We start from the raw sequence: 19103 nt of genomic DNA, 5'->3' as shown, positions 1-19103 counted from the left end.
ACCAGCTTTTGAAGCCTGCCTTTTTTTCTTTTTTTTTTTCCCCCCCCCTTGTTGCATTCAGCCTCTCTGGCCAATGACTCAGTCCTTATTTCTATTCTCTTCCCACTTCTGTTCCTGCTTCTCTAAAGTTTTGGTCAGCGGCAGCAGCTTTTGCTAATGTCTTGTGGCTGCTTCTCTCCGAGTTATTATTGGAGATGACTACGAAATAACAGAGCTGCTCTTTAAGATGCTACTGCACCACTGCAGAAAATATTTACCAAAGATGTGGTAAGCAGCTCTTTACTGGAGTGACTGGCGTCTGCTCTGAAGCAGACCAGACGCCAGTCACTTCAGCAAAGAGCTGCTGCAACAGAACAAATTGCCCAGGGCAGCAGATCTTGGGAAGGGAGAAAAGCCAGCAGCCCAGTCTGTCTGTCTTTGTGTTTTCTAAGGGAGAAAAATTATCTTTTTACAAGCCTGCCCTAGTTGGCTCTGACCAGCTCTTCCCAGAAAATACCATCGTAAATAGAAGAGCAAACTATTGCACAAATGGACAGGTTGCCATTTATATCTGACCTTTCTCAGATCTGCTTTGATGTCTCCGTCAACCTATGCTTCCTTCTCATCCAGCCCCACCGTGTTTTTAGGTCCTGCTTCTAGGAGAGCACCACTGGACACAACAAACCTCAATTACAATCCATTTTTGACATATACGTATACTCCCTCTGCTCTCTGAACCACCTCCAAATAGAATAATTTTTTTTATTTTTTTTTTTTTAAATCCTGCCCTCCCAGGGAACTTCCAGTTTTGTGTTTGCAAATTGTATGGGTAAATATGGATAGGGGTAGATTATTTTTTTTTAAAAAGACACTGGGCTTGGCATATTCCACTGTTTGTTGCTAGATCAGCGTGGTGGCAGCACGCAGCACTGGACTGTTTTTCTTACTCGGATAGACCCTTTCCAGCTGAAAAATGACAATTCACCAAAGCCAAGCCAAAAAAAAGTAAAGGGCAGTTTCAGAACCGGGTGTTATCTGCCTGGAAAATGCTCCAGAAAGGCAGACTGTCTCCACAGGCTGCTGAATAAATGCTGATAAAAAGGACAAACTCCTGTATGTTTGTTATGGGTGGTGTGGTTTTTAGATGTATCCTCTGGTGGACGCGGGCGGTTGTAATTCCCTTCCTATTTGAACAGAGCATCTGTTTTATGTGATATTACTTGACTCCTATAGCCAGAGCAGGACAGGAGAAGTTTAGTGGCTGGCCCTGCTGTCCTGCCTGCAACTGGGGGAGTAAAGAATGAGACTGAGGTAGATGCTACGAGTTTCTGTGGGCCTAGAGATCCCCAAACTGCTCTCATGCAGATGGATGACGGGTCCACCACTCTCCTGCTGGAGTCTCGGAGGCCGGACCATCCATGGACTGGCTGAATGTGACTTCTCCTCCCCATCCACTTCTCCATCTTGCACCGGTACCTCCTCATGCGAGTCCTGGGAGCCAATTGCTGTGCTAACACTGCTGCAGGATCCATTGGAGGGTGATCGCTCATAATTGACCACAAGGTAGGATGTCCTCCTGGATAAAGCACTAGATTAAGGCTCAGGAGTCAACGTCTTCATCCTCTCCACCCACATGCCTCATTTTATTAGATCATTAGTTCAAAAGGACATAGAAAATCACTGTCAATAGCATCAGGAAAGACAATGAAAGGTGTGGTGGCAGGTAGATCTTCCCCTGGATCAGCAGCTTCATTCCAGAGCACAGAGGAGTAACGATGCCTGTCTATCCCTCCTGTGCCTGCAGTGGTGGCCAGGAGATGCATGTCCTGCAGCTGCCTAGTGAATCTGTAAAGCAAAGGTAGGGCCACAAGATCCTGTTGCTTTGAGGAATTGTGGCTTTGCTTTCCAACCCCAAGAACTCCTCAGAAACCCATGTTTGGAGGATCAGCTCCATTTTACTGAGCATCCGACCAATAAAAACAGCTTGTAGCTCCTGGGCACAGGACTGGCAAGCCCTTTGAAACCTGCGGGTGGTGTTTCCTCGGCCGATACCAACCTCCTGCGCGAGCAGCAGTTCTCAGCAGTTGTTGGTCTGGATCCAGCGCACTCAGCTCAGGAAAAATGGAAAAGAAAGGAATGGTTTCAGGGGCTCCCTGGCTGGTGGGTACCTGTGGCTCCTCATGCGTGCTCTGCAAGCAGTGGAGACCCAGGGAAGCTCCTGTGTCCCAGCACAGTCCTCTTCAGATGGAGAAGTTTTCCAGTCCTGGACTTTCACATGAGCTCTGTTCCCTTCTCTAGCACAGACGCTCCCCGTTACCTTCGGCAAATCACTTTCCCCTGGACCAGCAATGTTAATCAGATCTCTGCATCCCATCAGACTCCATGGGAGCTGGGCACTGACGTGCCTCCGAGGGTGCTTTCCACTGCAAGCCCTCCAGATGAATACAAGGGGACGTTAACAGCAAATCCTTGCCTCCCCAGAGTGTTGTAAGAAAAAATGCTGTGCGGGTAAATTAACGATGCTTGCATGGGATCAAGAGGGAGAGTGCAAGGAGGTGGTACGGGGAAACTCCAGAGCTTTGAGAGTTGGGTTTGATTAGGCAGCAGGAACTGGATGATAAATCAGATCTCGTCCAATGTGAGAATCTCCCCGTCTGGCCAGAGGACGGGCTCACACGGGAGACGGCGGCGTGGATTTCTGGTGCTGCCCACGCTCAGGAAATATATTGGCTGCCGGAGGAGGAGGAGGAATAAAAGTTATTGACGTGAAATTTGCTGAACCTCAGAAGAAGTTTGGCTTGGGTTCAGTTCAAGTCCAACGGCTTCTCCTTTTTCGCCGCCTAGTTTGCGCCTGCCCAGTTGGACCTGCCTGAAACGAGTCCGGGATACCCGGCTGCCGGCGACAGGCACTCGCCGATCGCCTTCCCGGTAACGCTGGCCAAGGGAAGTCTCGGCACACTTCGTGATGCTCTTCATCCTTTTCAATGTACGGATATAGCTCTGCTTTGCTGGGGTCACGCTGGATTTTTTGAAGGTGTCTGAGGCTGCTCAGAGAGAAGCGCTCTTCTCGGCCAGGATTTTCAGCACCATTGGGAAAGACAGGAGAAAATGCTCCGTGTGCCCTGCGACTGACACAAGAGCCAAGGTGTCCCTTTGGCTTGTTCTCCCATTGGAAAAATTGCAGTTTAGCCTAGAGGAAAGAGCAGATGCAAACGGTTTGGAAATTGTAAGAGGTCTGTGTTCATTGCTGTGATATTTGCTGCCATTTCTTCTCTGTGGATTGGATCCCGTGGGACGCTGAGCTCTGCAGCTCTTCCTGCTTCAGCATCCTTCAGCATCAGCGAATGACTCCGGGCTGCAAAGCCACCGCCGGTCCAGCCCAGCCAGCTTCTCCCTGGGAGCAAGACCCACCTTCTGCCATGCTCCCCAAAAATCTCTCATTTCACTTCGCACTGCCTGGAATATGTAATAACAGAACTCCATAGCAAGGATAGGTTTCTAGTTGTCCTGTATTTTTCAAACGGAGAAAATGTGTGAATATTCATCTCTGGCTGAATTGTGAAACGGTGATGGTGACATTGTGCATGGTCCCACTGGGCGGTGGGACTACACAAGGCCCCTCTGGCTGTGTTTGGGGAGAGGGGCAGCCCGAGAGAGATGGAAATACAGCTTTTATTAAGGGGAGAAAAACAAAACACCCTTCTCTGTTGTGGATGCTGGCATTAGGTTTGGATGAAGGCAGCCCTTCTGTCCTACAAAACCCAAGACACCAGTGCTTTCGTTGGGTTGCAGCAGGACTTTACTGGGATGGCTTGAGTTTGTTTTCCTACAAAAATGGAAGCAGCGGCACAGGGGATAGTCCTGTACCCATGGCACTGGCCTGAGATGTGGTTCAATCCCTGCTCATCTTCACCCAAACCAGGGAAATGAACCTCATAGCCCGTATCTCAGATGGGTGCTGTTATCTCCAGGCTTAAAGTCAGACTTTTTCTCCCTGAATAATTGCTTAATTATTTATACAAATTGGCCCAGCTGCACCCAGAAGAGGCTTAAGGAAATGGGACTGCGATCACCTGCGGAGCCAGGCCTTCTCCTGGGATGCAAGAGTCCATGTCCCTGCAAAGGGCCTCTCCTGGGGTGGGGACCACCATGGATGGGTGCCATCACCCACCGGTGAGGACCTGTTGGGACATGATTTTTCCCTCTGTGGGCTTGCCTAGAAATCCAGGCTTGAGCCCAGGCAACCCTTTCCAAGCAGCGCTTCGTGGAAACTGGTAGTTTGCTACCAAAAAAAAAAAAAAAAAAAAAAAAAAAAAAGTTTTGGTTTTGCCAAACTGACATTTTCTGACACAAGAAAACATCTTGTCAAAAAACCTCCCAACCACTCTGCTGGGAATATGCTCTTTGCCATCAGTCCCCAAGGCTGGAGCGCCGGGGTGTTGAAATGTTACTACAGCCCTGGAAACTGTGAGTCAGCTTGTCCCCACCCACAGCAGATACTCGTGGGAAGGGCCTTGAAAAGCCTGGAAACTCAGCAGCTCTTGCCTTGTGGAGTTTCCATTAACCCATTAACATTAATTTCAGGTCCGGTGAAATGCAGGATTTGGTAAATTTCTATTGGGTTTTGTTATTCCCTCCCCCCGTCCCCTTCCTGACTCTGATAAATTTTGGAGGATATTTAATTTCAGCTTGTCTCCGACCAATTTGGCTGCCGTGACCCCAGTTCACCCACCCCCCGCCCCGAGGCCCATGGGACCCGGGCAGCAAATGCAGCACCCGCCGTGGTGCCCCCGGATCCGGTGGGAATTGGGATGGGGCCACTGGATGGCAAAAAACTTTCATCCCACTTGGAGAAAAGGTACCAGTGCAAATTTTTCCAGTGCAAACCCTCCGGACGTACCGCTGTGGTGGGACATGAATGCTTTGCCGTGGCACGGGGGCACGGGCCGAGGTGGTGGGGTGAGATCACATCCTCCACACGGAGATGCCGAGGAGGTCTGGGAGCGTGGAGTCCAGCCGTTGTGAAATTCTCCATGAAGGAAAATCCTTCAAACGTTGTTATTATTATTATTATTTCTTTTCTTTAAACTTTGGATTTATCAAAATGCCTTGTTCTGATTTTAGCTTTTTCCATTTTGAAGACGGTCCAAGGTCCTATCACAGTGTGTTACCGCACAGAATATAACATGTGCAAGAATAAAATGAAAAGTCGGTTTGAACTGGAAAATCACGGCAATGTCATTAAAACAAATGAAACGGGACATTCTGATGTTGTCAAAGCTTTTTTTTTTTCTCTGGTTCCTTTCAAAATCAGCTTCCAGCAAAACCAGCCTGATTTTATGAGGCATTTGAGTTTTTGGCAGAGCCCCTCGCTCTGGCGCAGCGGTTTTGTCGTGGTTTCTCTGGCCAGGCTCACACGCTTTGTACCCCCCCAGTTCCCGGGCGGTGAAATGGGGGGTGCAGTGTGTGCCCCCAGCCTTCGCTGCCCCTCGGCATCGAGTCAGCGGGGTCCTCGTCTCAACCCCATTTTCGAGGCATTAAAATAATCTATAAATTGAGCTGTTAAAACGTTATTTAAATGGCAATTATTCATTTTTGTGTTTTAACCTCTGCGTCCTTCTCTTTGCCCGGAAACGTATAAAATACTATAGAGAAAAAAAAAAAAAAAAAGCAGAAAATTACAATGTTATTTTTCCTCACTGAAAACCCAGAGCGCAGAGGTCGGTGCCTGCAGGTTTGGGCTCTGCTGATGCCTTTGACTGCGCTGGCAGGGACGCGATGGCAGCGCTGGCCCCTCTTCCCCCTTTCCCCTCATCCCATCTGCAGTTTGCCTTTGGGAAGAGGTTGGTGCCGGTGCCCTCCCGGCCACCCACGGTCCTCCTGGGCCCAAGAGGATTTAGCTTTATATAGTACCTGGGAGATGCATGTCAGATAAGACTGGCAGGGTTTCAAAAGCTTTTCTCCAGCTTTTGTGCCAAGACCTATAGGATGCGTTCCAGAGCATCTCCCAGGAATGTTTGTTATTATGACAGGGGAAAAAAAAAAAAAAAAAGAAAAAAAAAAAAAAAGAGGGGGGGAAAAAAAGGCAGTGAAAGAGCACATTGCTGTTAATTACTAGAAATCCTTTAATAACCAACATTACTATAAATTACACGTGCATTATGACAGGTACAATTGAGTGCTCTGTTTTTCTTGCCCACGTTAGAGCACGGAACAATGTCCTCTTGTTGCAGGAGCTGAAGTGGATGGCACTCTGGGTGAAATCAGGACTTCTCCATCGCATACCTGTGCCCGCGGAGATGGTCGGGTCCCATGAAAGCTCCATTGTTCTTCGTGCCGTATTGCACGCACCGTGATTATATAGCGTTGGATAAGCAGTAATATGTTGCTTGCTGAAATAATAACCTATCCTTAGTTTAAACAGTGCTGTATTTAAGATTTATATATATTTAAATGTTGGTAATTTGTGACATTATAATTTGGATGACAGTTTGTAAATAAGGTATTGGAAAGAAAAGCATCAGCTGCATTTAGGGAGGTAAATCTTGGGGTCGTGCAGGACAGCTGGATGTCAATGTGGATTTTAACAAGCCTTGGAACCTCTCGGGAGCAGGCTGGAGATGGGCAGGGACCCTGCCTGGGTCCGAGATCCAGGAAACCCCGATTGCTGCCTCCACGTCTGAAGGTGAATCTTTTTTTGCAGCCCTTCCATGCCTTTAAATTGTCTTTATTCCCTAACGTGAAAAGAAAAGGCTAATAGCATTTTCCTACCACAGTGGGATGTTGGCCGACTGTTGTAAATAGCTCTAAACCGCGATACAGGTGTAAAACGCCGCTGCTCTGCAGGTCGGCGAGAGCGCTGGGGTTTAGCGTGGCCATCACGGGTCATGGTTATTTCCACCCAAAGTGGGTCTCAGTACCCAAATATCAGCCTTTACTCCCCAGTTTTGTTTCTACGTAGGGATGGAGCCGATGGGAGAAGGACAGCGCTGCCCGGGGCCATCAGTCCCCAGCCAGGAAACCCAGCGGCGGAGGCAGTAGGTCACTTACAGGTTTTACATGATTTTTGGCGTTGCGTTTTTGTCGAGGCAGACCACACATTTCGTAAAAGCCACCCAAAAAGGGCAGGGGAAAAGGAGCTTTGCCCCTGGTCCTACGAGGTCAGTAGGGGCAGAAGTAACCCCGAAGTCAAAAGACCTATTTACATATTATTTATGTATTATTTACGTATTGTTTTTGTATTATGGTGATGTTGGTGCCAATCTCAGTGGGTTGGTGCCAATCTCAGGGGGACACATGTATGGATTTTAAAAGGAGTCTTTTGGAATCCCTTATGTCCAGCTGATGCACACAAATATCATTCTGTGATTCTGTGAAATTTAAGTTTGCCATAAAAAAAAAAAAACATACTAACTTAACCGAGTGTATTGAAATCCCTGTTCTCGGGTGTCTTGGTGCAGGTTTGGGGAAATGTGGCCATAAGTCAGTCACGGCAGGAGCTACCCAAAGACGCCGAGAGAAAACCTATGGACATTCAGGTTGCTGACAATTTGTCGGTTTCAATGCTTTTATGGTTATCTTTGGGGCTGGTTTTATCCTAGCTGGTCAACTGCTGGGAAATAAATTGCCAAGATTTATTTTTGCTCATTACTGAAGCTTCCCCAGTCGGTTCTCAGGCTGACACCCCCCTCCCGCCCCCCGGACAAAGCTCCTTTACTTTTTGCTCTCCGCAGCAGGTTCCCGCGATTCGCTGTGGGGGAAAAGGCCTGGGATGGGGGTGCGCGAAGCCCCCCCGCCCCTCCCCCGCTGCGGCCACCCCGGGGCCGCCCCCTCCGGAGCGCGTCCCGGCCCCGGCCAACGCGCCCGTGGGATCGCGGGGCCGCCTGAACTCCCGCTGCGGGTCAGCGAGAAGAATCGCCATTTTGGGGGGGGGGGGGTGTGGTGTTATTTAATATTTATTTTTGGGGGTGGGGGTGTCTCATCCCCATGCGCGCTTCCCCAGCGGCCGCCGCCGTTCCCACCCGGCCGCGTGGGGTGGGAAGTGGCGCCGTGCCGCGCCCCCCCCGGGGCCGCCGCTCCCCCCCCACCCCTCCCTCGGCTGCCGGCGCCCCCTCGCTTCCCCCGCGGGGCCGCGGCCGGGGCACGCCGTCCCCCACCGCCGGCGGCCGCTCCCCGCCGCACCGGGCCCCCGCGGCGGCGGGCGCAGGGACCCGGGGCGGCGCGGCCCGCGGAATGTCTTTCATTCACGGGCACGCCGCGCCGCGCGAGGCAGGGGGGTGGGTGGGCGGTGCCGGCGCGGCGTGCGGGCCAATGGGCGTCGGCGAGGACCTGGCGTCACGCCGCGGCGCGCCAATGGGAGCGCGCCGGGCCTGAACTTTTGCCACGGCGGACAAGTTGATACATCGCGGGGGTGTGTCCCGCCGCGGCGGCTCCGGCGGAGGGAGGGGGGGGGGGGGGGAGCGGCCTTAACCCTTGCGCCGCCGCCGCCCCGCCGTGACCTACTTTCCCCCGGGCGGCCGCGGCGGGGCGGCCCCCTTCCCTCTCCCCTTCCCAGTACCGGCGGGGCAGCCCGCCGCTGGAAGTGTTGGCGGGGTGTTCTCCCCGCGTTGTCGCGGGGGGGAGGGGGGTAGAGCGTTGGGGGTGTGGGGGGTGTGTGTCGGGGGGGGGGGGGGGGGAGCCGCGTGTCCCTTTAAGAGTTCGGAAACTTGAGCCGGTGTTTGCGCAACGCCCCGGTGCCGCGCGGAGCCGCCAAAGTGTCTAGACTGGCACATGATGGGCGGCAGCCAATCGCGCCGCCGCTCGCGAGGGGCCCTGCGCGCGCGCCCCGGCCACACAAAAGCCAGCGGAGGGCGGGCGGGCGCGAGCGGGCGCGCAGGCGGCGGCGGCGGCGGCGGCGGCCCCGGCAGCCGCGCGCGCGGGGACCCGCCGGCAGCGCGAGCGGCGGCAGCGCGAGGGGACCGCGCTGCGCCCGGACCGGCGGCGGCCGCGCCTCTGGGATACGTACAACTCACGTGCTGACACCGGCCTTCGCTCTCCGGGTTCTGCTGCTGGCTTTTGGGCTCTTTTTTTTTTGATATTTTTATTATTATTATTATTTCTTTTTTTTTTTTTAATTTTTTTTATTATCTTTTTTTTTTTTTTTCCTCCTTAAATTTTTGGCCGAAGGGAATCGACACCTCCGCGCGCCGACCCGGCGCCACTTCCCCGCGCCGGGGCACCCCCCCCCCCCCGCCCACCGCCACCGCCGCCCCGCTATACGGTGGATCCCCCCGGGCTCCCCCCGGCCCCGTCCCGCGCCCCCGCCGGCCGCCCCCGCCGCTCCCCGCCTGGCCCCGCGTTGGCAGCCGATGTAGGGCACGGCGCGGCGCGCCCGAGCCCCAGCGCCGCCACGGGAGCGGCCCCGCACCGCCGCGGGCGTCGGCGCAGCCCCCGCGGCGCCGTCTATGCCCGCGCCGCGCTCCCCTCCCCGCCGCCGCCTCCCCCATGGTGCGGCCCCCGCCGCGGGCCGTCGGCGATTCGCTGGGCAGGGCCGCCGGGGAAACGGCACCGCCGCGCCCGGGTGCTGCGGGCAGGCTGCGAGGGCGGCGGGTCTGAGATGAGATAAAGCCGGCGGCGGAGCGAGGAGCCCGGCGGAGGAGGAGGAGGAGAAGGCGGAGGCGGCGGAGGAGGGGGGGGGTGGCGGCGGCGGCGGGGGTGGCGGCGGAGAGCGACGCGACCCCCGGCCGCCGGCGTGTCGTATGTTCAGGTCCAAACGCTCAGGGCTGGTGCGGCGACTTTGGAGGAGCCGCGTCATTCCGGACAGGGACGGCGGGGATGGGAGCGCCAGGAGCGGCCACGACCCGGCAGCCGGCGGTAGCTTCAAGATCGCGGAGAAAAACCCCTCCTCGGCGGAGATCCGCGCGGTAGCGCGCAGCCTGCTGCGGGAGGCGGAGGAGCGGCGCGGCGGGGCGGCGGGCGAGGCGGCGGCGCCCCGCCGGGACCCCATGGCGGAGCGGCGCGGGGCCCGGCTCCGCGCCCCGCCGCGGCGGGAGGGCGCCGAGGGGGCGAGCCCGCGGCGGGCGCAGGAGAGCGACGGCCGGACGGTGACCTGCTGCCTCTTCAAGGAGCGGGAGCCGGGCGGCCCCCGGCCGCCACCCCCCGCAGCCGCCGAGGACGACCCCCCCGGCCCCGACGGCGCGACCGACGGCGGCTCCCCGGAGCGGCGGGGCCGGGAGGCGCGGTCGCGGCTGCTGCTGCTGGAGCAGGAGCTGAAGGCCGTCACCTACTCGCTGCTGAAGCGGCTGAAGGAGCGCTCGCTGGACAGCCTGCTGGAGGCGGTGGAGTCCCGCGGGGGCATGCCCAGCGGCTGCGTGCTGGTGGCCCGCACCGAGGTGCGGCTGGGGGGCCAGGCGGCGCCCCCCCACCTGTTGCTGGGCAAACTCTTCCGCTGGCCCGACCTGCAGCACCCCGCCGAGCTGAAGCCCCTCTGCGAGTGCCAGAGCTTCGGCGTCGCCGACGGACCCACCGTCTGCTGCAACCCCTACCACTTCAGCCGCCTCTGTGGGCCAGGTGAGGAGCCGGGGGGGGGTGTGTGTATGTGTGTGTCTGGGGTCCTTCCCCCACCCGTTTTGGGGGGGGGGGTGTGGGAATTGAGGTTTCTGGTCCTTTCCTCCGCCTTATTTGAACCCCCGTGGGTAGCGGGGATGCCAGGCTGGGATGCGCTTGGCCCGGAGGTCCCCCGGGTTGTCACATCCCACCCCCCCCCCCAGCCCAGAGCGGTTCCCGGTTGTGCTTAAAAGGTCTTTTATTTTCACCATCCCTCCCTCCCTCCCTCCCCCTCCCCGCGGAGGTCCCCCTGCTATTTAGGTGCAGAAGGGGCGATAATATGCAGTTTGCGTACTGCTGGCGCCAGCCTGGCTCGCTGTTTATCGGAGCGGCCGGGGAGCCGGGCAATTACCGCCGCCGGCTTAAAGCCGCAGGGCCCCGCCGGGCGCACCGGGGCCGCGGCCGGGAGGGGGCGGCGGGGGATGCCCGGCCCACGGGGGAACGCCGGACACGCGTGGGACCGGGGATTTGGGGGGGGTGGGGGGGATGTGGGGTGGTGGTGCGTTTCTCACTCGTGCTTTTCTGCTTTTCTCGGGGTTTTCTTCTTTTTTTTTTTTTTTTTTTTTTTTTTTTTCTTCCCCTGGGCAGAGGGATCCTGGAGGACAGCAGCCTCCTGCTGACGGTCCCTTTCTTGGAAAGAGCTTTGATTTTTTTTTTTTTTTATTTGATTTTTTTTTTTTAATTTATTTTGCAATCCGGGCTCCTGCCTCGCTTTGCGTCGCTTGTTTGAAAGAAACTTCTGTGTTGGGTGTGCTTGGCCCCCCAACCCCCCCTCCCCGCCCCTCCGCATCCCTAGAGGCTGGAAGCAGCTTTTTGCTCGGGTTTGGAGTAGATGTGCGTCTGGAGGAGAACCGGGCACAGTTTCCAGGTTGCCTTCTTGCAGCCGTGGCTGTTTCCCAGGGGTGGGTGGCTACCCAGCCCCGTGCGAACAGTCGTGGAGAGCGGGAGCTCTTATCGGGTGTTTCCTTATCAATGTGATAGCGGGTGTCTGTGCCAGGGCCCCACCCGGGCGCTGGGGACGGTGACAGCATCCCAGGAAAGGCCTTGGTGCTCTTTTTCCACAAGTGGCTCCATGCAGAGACCCTTCAGGGTCCTCTTCGTCCCCCGCTTTACTGCAGGGTGACATAGCTGCACGGTGTGGAAACATCTGGCGGCTGCGAAGAAGCCCCCGCTGGCAGCAGGTCTGGTGTTGCCGTGGGACCAGCCCACCGTGGATGGCACGGATCGGGCCCTTACATCCCGATTGGATCATTGGCACCATTATTTTTTTAACTTTGAGGCTGCGTCTGTGAGAAGAGCATCGTGCCGCCGGGCAGCTTGCTCCGTTAGGGGAGATGAGGAGCCCTTTCCCACAAGCAATAAGTGACCACGTGCCATCCCAGAGCCATCGCACAGGGGTTTGCTGAGGGTGTTCTTGATGAACTAACCCTCGGCTGCAGGTGTTGGGGGTGAGCGCCTTGCTTTCGGATCCGTGTGGGAACGGAGGAGCACACCGTTGTTTCAGTGGTTTGGGGTCAATGTGATGCCATGGACTTCTCAGGACAGTTTCTCACAGAAGTCACCGTCTGCTCAAGGCTGTGATGGAGCCTGTCTGGCTACACGTACATCAAATTTAGCAAGCTGTAATTCTAGAAGAAAATAACTACCATAATTCAGAAGGGAAAAAAAAAACCCAAAACCTTCTAACCGATGAAAGAAGATGATGGAGGACCTTCTTCAGCCTTTTTCATGGTCTTGACTCTCACAAGCGGAGCCAGAGCCAGTGAGAGGACCTGATTCAGCAGACACTTCCTAAGGACTCGCTTAACTTTAAGCGCATGACTGCTGATGTGCTGCCACTTGAAGCCGAGCGTGCGCTCGGGAGCTTTGCTGGATGCAGGTCAGGCTGAGCGGGGTCACAGGAGGCCTCTGCCGCTGCTCTGCTCCTGTGCCAAGGGGTTTGTTGGGATGGACCACAGTCCCTTTGGTAACTGTGGCTTGTTGGCTGAAGCCAACCTGGCCCCTGGTGTCAGGCTTTGTGTCTCTTCGTCACCCGACAGCCTTTTTCAGCCCTTGTAATGTGTTTGCAGAGCTTTTGTTAAGCCCCTGGGTGTGTTTGAGCCGTGGTTGGAGGGTTGTCTCCCGACGCAGATGATGAAAGCATCGTTCTTTGGGAGCAGCGTGCCTTTCTGGGTGCTTCAGGTTGCGGGTGCCCAGGCAGAGGTGCGGGGTGAGGGTGTAGGGGAGAACTGCAGCATTTTCAGGAGTAAAGCCCGCTTTGAAAGGTCAAGGTGGAACCCCCCGTTCTTCAAAGATTTGGAAGACTCTTGGTCTCACGTTGCTTCCAAGTGGGTTTCCTTCCATTGGGTATTTGTAACCTTGGAAGAGTTCCTACCTCGACAGAGAAAACGTGAGGGTTTACTTGATAAACCCAACAGGGCACTAACCTTAAGTTTTGTTTTTCCAGAGTCGCCACCACCTCCCTACTCTCGGCTGTCTCCTAACGATGAGCAAAAGCCACTGGGTACGTATTTTCTCTCTTTTGATCTCCCAGCAGCTCTCCTTCGTGGTGCGGTCCCGGTCTCGGTTCTAAGACATCCCAACGTGGCACGTCAGGCAAAAGCCAACAAGTCAGGCTTCCGTGGCTGCTCATTATTTCTGAGCAAGCATCAGCTGACGGGTTTTAAGAAGTAAATGGATGTCAGTTTATCATACCAAATTGCCGTGCAGACACATGCATATTTTCCAAAATAATACGAAGCGCTATTTTTAATGAAGGCCTAATGAAAGGTTACCAGACGTCGTGTTTTGTCTGCGTGTGCAATCTGCGGGGTGACGGAGCGGAGGGGGAGCGGGAGCTCCTGGGTGCCATTTCCATACAGCCCTGCCCGCGCAGCGCCGTGGAGGAACCGGCTGTTGCCCTTCCTCTGCCTATTAAAACGAGATGTAAACTCTTTGAAACTCAGCGCCGTATAATTTCTCAGCGGCATTTCACTTTTTGCTGCTGAATTATAAAGGCTTTTTTTTTTTTTCTTTTTTTCTTTATATATAGAAAAGCTAGGGAAAGCGGCTTGGGGAGTAGGCTGGGGGTGAAGCGAAGGCTGGTGGAGGGCCTGGCACGATGCAGCCTCGGAGCCTGGTCCTGTGTGGGGCACATTGCCTTGCAGATGCTTTTAATTGGCATTGCTGCCTCCCGATTGTCTTTCCCCAGCGCCCGCTTCTTGCTCAAGTGAAGGAGAAGCAAAGAGGCGGGAGGGAAGGGAGGAATCCCACGTCCCTCTTGGATTTCTCGCTGGGATCGATGCAGTTGGGGCTGTGTGTGGAGCGTGGGATTTCTCCCTTTGTCCCTTAGTCGGTGGCTCTGATTTACAGAGGGGGTAATGACCCAGGCGAGCTGCTCTGGCTCCCCGTGGGGCAGGGACAGGGACAGGGAGGAGACGGGAGGGTTTGCCAGGGCGATAGGAGCGGGACAGCGTGCCCGTCCCACCCAGCCCGGCGGGAGCTGCCCGGTGCCAAAGGTGAGTCCCTGCCCTGCCTGGGAGTCCCCAGGAGCTCCCTGCCACGCAGCCGCTCCACTGCTGCCCAAACCGTCTTGCAAAGCAAAATTTGCCAGGCATGGTTTCTCTCTTTTTTTTTTTTTTTTTTTTTCCTGTTTTGTTATGTATAGAGAGGAAAAAAAAAAAAAAAAAGGAGTTGTCTCTCTCCACGCTCCCCCTTCCGAGTTAATTCCCTTTGGAAACTGCTTGTGCTGCAGGGAGAGACGATAGTGAGTGACACGTGACTTTATTAAAACAACAGCCAGGGATTGAAATTTGCTTCACTGGCTTGTTTGATTGGAAAAATAATAGTTAATCTGTGAGCAAACAGTTGAGCACTTAATTAGAGGGGTGTAAGCAAAGGAGAATAACAAAGACTCTTAACTTGTTAAAACAAAGTTTCCTTCGCTTCAGCAAAGAGGAAGGAAGGAAGGAAGCAAGAATAAACAGCTTCAAGAATTTTAATGGTGATAATTAAGTATAGTAACTATGAATTGTTTAGAGGCTTAATGTAACTTTATCCAGTAAGCACCAAGTTCCTACTTGTTTGATCAACTTAACTGCAGTTATTTTTGTGGTCGAAGCAATTCAGATTTTGCATTTGCATGGTAGAGGTACAAAGTTAATCGCTGCTTTCTGGCCCGGCGGAGGGTTTCTCCCGGGGAGAGGTGGGCTGGCGACGGGAAGCAAAAGAGCCTCGGGTGCTCACGTAGCGCTTGCAAACGCAGGAGGACTAAAAATGCTTCTTTTTTTGTTTTTTTGTTTTTTTTTTTTCCTGTTTTTAATAGATCTGTCGGATTCCACGTTGTCTTACACTGAAACAGAGGCTACAAACTCGCCCAACGTCACGCCCGGAGACTTCTCAGGTTGGCAGATGTTGGCGCCTTCCCGCACGCGTGGTCTGGGGCAGGGCAGCAGGAGGAGACCGGGGGGGGATCGTGCTGCTGCTCTGGGTTTATGGCCTTGGTGGGAGAAGAAGGAAGAACAGAGCGGCTGTTCATTGTTAAGAGACGTCTGGTTGTGATGAGATGCCGTTTGTGGGATGAGCGTGCCGGGACAAGCGGGGATGTTGGGGGGGTTGGCCATGGGGCCACCATGGTGTCCACTGTAGAAGGTGTCTAGACCTCGCTGGAGCCCTGGGGCAGGGCTGTACCCCCCTCCCCTTCCCCATTTTCATGGCAGGAGCAGTGAGGCCGTTGCAAACGGTGCTGCTTTTGTGGCGCTTCTTGACGAGTCCGTCCAGCTTGTGTTACCTGCTGGGTCCTGGCCAGGCGGTGCAAACCCTGCTTTCATGAGCAGAGCTCCTAGCTACGATGCCATTAAAGCTCCCGAACAAAGCTCTGCTTAATTAGGTCCTGGTTTTCGCTCTGCCCCACCCCTGCAACCTTTCATTCATTTAATGGTGCTCTGTAAGGCCCCGGGGTGGTTTTGCCTGCCAGCAGGCAGAGCGTTGGGGCTTTCCTTCGGTGGCGTTGGGCTCTGGCTGTGGTGACTGTGTCACGTCTTCCCTCTCTGCTGCCCCCGTCCCAGGCTGGGTGCTGGCTGCATGGAGGGGAGGAGGGACCTGGCTGTAGGACCAGGCTTAATTTCTGTGGAAGAAATGACCTGGTTAATGGTCTGAGAGCTAAGATGAAGATAGACAAACTTCCGTCCCGGTGAAGCTCCATGTGGCTCCTTCAGAGGTGGGGCTTTGTGGTGAGGTAGGACTTGGCCACCTTGGTGCCAAGCTGCCGGGTTGCTGAGCGCGTGGATGGACTTGGCTGCTATCTCTTGGCGATGCTGTAAGTCGACGGTGGTGGAGGAGACCCTTGGGGTCCGTTGACCACAACTTTTCTCATTCTCAGTCTATGGCTGGTTTGGTGAGACCTGTGGCTTCCTCGGGATGCTTAAGCCCATCCCGACTCCGCAGCACTTCAAAGAGCATATAAACAGCCTGGCACACCGGTGTCATGGCACGGCGGTGGGTTTCCCTCTTGGGTTCTTCTCTTCTCCTTCTCCTTTAAGGTCCCGGTCGTGCCGCGGTGCTGCCGCGTGCCGAATCCGGTGTGCCGGCCCCACGCTGCTTCTGTTGTGCTGCCAAGTGTCCATAGCAGGGGAACAATTGATAGCCAGGAGTTGGATCGTTCGGGGTTATGCTATAATAAATATGTGCTTGCAATTCCTAACAAACATTCCTCGGGCTGGATACATGTCCGTAAAGCTCCCCGTGCCCACGGCTTTTATTGTAACTTGATAATTGCCATTAATTATAGCAGCCAAGTTTGAAAACCAGGGTTCCTAAGGATGTAATGGTTTAGCTTCTCTCGCGGCTGAGACCTTTATGGGACATCTGGTGGATTTTGTGGAATGGAAGAGAGATTTTAACTTTTACTTGAACAATATAATGATAACACGTGACCGAGATTGTACTGAAATCAGATACCTCCTCTCCCCCTGTGTAGTTTCCAATGGTGTAACTTTTAATAAGAGTCTGGGGCTGCGTGCTTTATTTTTCCCCAGTGCTCATGATTGCTGAAAGAGGATAAGAGCTTCACTGAAGTTAACCCATACTTGTCATCACGGGGAAGTGAAAGGGAAAAAAAACCCACTTAGACTCTAGCCTGTCTATCTGCCGTGTTTCGGTTTGTTTATTCTCCATTTCAACTTACTTAATAGATCTGCTTGAAATGTAGGCCTGTGTAAATGATACACAGAGCACGTGTTCCTCCCTGCCTTTTCTTGTGTGTACCGAAGGAGTTCAATGTGCGTTTAGCTCCCGTTCCAAAAATAAGTACATTTTGGATCTAGCATTAAGCCACTACTATTTATTGCTTCAGCTTTGATCATCAAAAAGGCTTTTCCTATGAAAACCACAAAATTCAATTTAGGATAACAAAGAGAACCATTCTTCTGCTGTTAGTCGTTTACTTGATGAACTTCTAAACAGGAAGTTTTAGCATGAAGTCAAAAGATCATCTCTGTCATATGTATAAATTTAACCCAAAAAAATCCCAAAAAAACCCAGAACAAAACCAACCCCTCTTTTTGAAGTAGACCTTTTCATGGCTATAATACTGCTCTTAAAAAAAATAGGAAAAAGAGTTCAATGAACTAGCAGGCTCGCTATAAAATTCAGAGTACCAGTCGGTGCTAACTGGAAGCACAGGTTGTGAATAGTTCATGCAGATGGGACCTTCTGTGTCGTGAGCTGGATCGATGGATGGTGCCCCAGAGCCCTCTTCATCTGAGGTTCATAGTGTCTGGGTCGTGAAATGAAGCTGTCTGTCCCCAGGATCAGCGTCCAGCCACGGCATTTCCCTCAGGCTGGGGATGCTCCTGGTTTCTCGGTGAGGTGCAGTGGCCTGGGAAGATCTTGAGTTGGGGGGAAAAGGCACTTGGAGGTGTTTGATCCTGAAGTTTCCGTCTTCTGAGCTCAAGCAGTGCCGTGTTCAGGCTCTTGGCAGTACAGAGAGGGGCTCCGTCTTTCCCTCAGATTTATTTCTGCGGCCGTGCACGCCTGGGGAGTGCAGGTGACGAAAACCTGCTGTTTTGGGAGTTGTATTTTGAGCCAAGGTCGTTTCCCTGGCCGGATCGCGTCCGTCCCCCGGGTGCTGGCAGAGCCTTGGCCAGTGTCTGCGTCCGCTCGGATGGGGAAATACCAGGGAAAGGGCAAAATCCAGCAAGGCAGAAACAAAAGCTCAGCCCCGTGACTCATAATTGGTAGAACATTTGTAGTAACTTTTTTTTTTTTTTTTCCCCTTCCCCTCAGACTTGGCTCCTCTACCACATGCCAAGAAGCTGCTGTACCCGTTAGACTTGCCAGGCTTGTAGAGGGCTGCGGCGCTGCGGGAACTGGTTCAGTACGGTGGGGACGTGCTGGAGCAGATGGTGTGGGCTACGGGCTTTGGGGTTCCCTGCCTTCCTCTAAATCCCACTGGGCCATCCCTGGGGGGAACTCTCTCTTAGAGGCCATGAAATAGCCCCGTTCCTCAACACTCCCCTTGCACAGGCTAAAAAAACCTCCTACAAGTAGCGACCAGAGTTCTCATTAGTGGTGGCATTAAATTCTGGAGGTCCAAAGGACCACGCAGGAGGGGATGGGTTGACCACAGGTAGGAGGACAAAAGGTGGTGTAGCCGCTTCCTCCCGTAGGTCTCCATGCTGACTTGGACCATTGCTTCTGGCCACTGCGGCTCTGGAGCAGCTTGTCCATCCTCTAGAGAGTGCAGAAATGTTGGGACATGGGGTTTCTTCGGAGCAATGATAAATAGGGATGAGTCATTAGGCTGTAGGAGCAGGCAGGCAGTGACGGGTGCAGCTCACCGCCGCCTCGCAGCAAAGTCCCCAGCCACCGCGTAGCGGTCCCACACCGGCTGGGTGTCTCCGGTGAAGATACTTAAGGAAGACATGTCTGCAGCAGTCAGTGCCAAGCCCTTAACGATAGCTATTTTTCCTCAAAATGAGCCACCCATCGCTAGAGCCTCTCTCATGTGTCCCTACATGCCTGCTCGTTACTCCTCGCTTAATCGGGAGTCACACCAGCGCTTGTGCAGAAGGTTCCATTGTTTGTATGGAAATGCCTTTGTGAAGGGATGTTGCCCGCGAGGCTCAGCCCTCGTGTGTGCCAGGGTTTTCCAGGGTTTTCCGGAGGGAAAGGGCTCCCTGCTGAGCGTGGGTGTCTTTGTCCAACCCAGTCCTCCTGCCCGTGCCCAGGGTTAAAGGATGCTCAGCATTGTGCTGAGAAATTGAGATAGGAGAAACGAGGGTGATTTGGTGCTGGGTTCTCCTCCGAGGAGAGGAGTTCTACCAGGGGAGAAGCCAGAGCTGAGAAGAAGCCAGTTGGGAACAGCAGGGGCTGGTGAGGGGAGTTGCACCAGCAGCAAGAGGCTTTGCAGGAGGCCAGGGAAGATGCTGCTTTAGTTTTGGGTTTTTTTCCAAAAATACTATCTATTTCATTTATTTTTTTTTTTTAGACTTTGAAATCAGTTTACTGATTTTTTTTTTTACTGATTTTACTGATTAGAGTGTGCTAAAACTCTTTGAGAG

The 19103-nt window shown here is 54.0% G+C and overlaps 1 protein-coding gene across 2 annotated transcripts in view; it reads left to right on the top strand.

The window, feature by feature from the left end:
* Positions 1-9716: 9716 nt before the first annotated feature.
* Positions 9717-19103, top strand: part of SMAD6 (SMAD family member 6) — a 45185-nt gene continuing 35798 nt past the window's right edge. The window contains exons 1-4 of one of the 2 annotated variants that reach the window (XM_074155784.1): positions 9717-9878; positions 10011-10527; positions 13010-13066; positions 14867-14944. In XM_074155784.1, coding sequence (XP_074011885.1) covers positions 9717-9878; positions 10011-10527; positions 13010-13066; positions 14867-14944 — 814 coding nt within the window. Of the gene's footprint in view, positions 10528-13009; positions 13067-14866; positions 14945-19103 lie in introns of both variants that reach the window. The other variant, XM_074155783.1, reaches the window with a different exon arrangement.

The sequence above is a fragment of the Numenius arquata genome, chromosome 11 (assembly GCF_964106895.1).
Source record: "Numenius arquata chromosome 11, bNumArq3.hap1.1, whole genome shotgun sequence".
Classification (NCBI taxonomy): domain Eukaryota; kingdom Metazoa; phylum Chordata; class Aves; order Charadriiformes; family Scolopacidae; genus Numenius; species Numenius arquata.
This window is presented reverse-complemented; position numbering and strand designations above follow the sequence as displayed.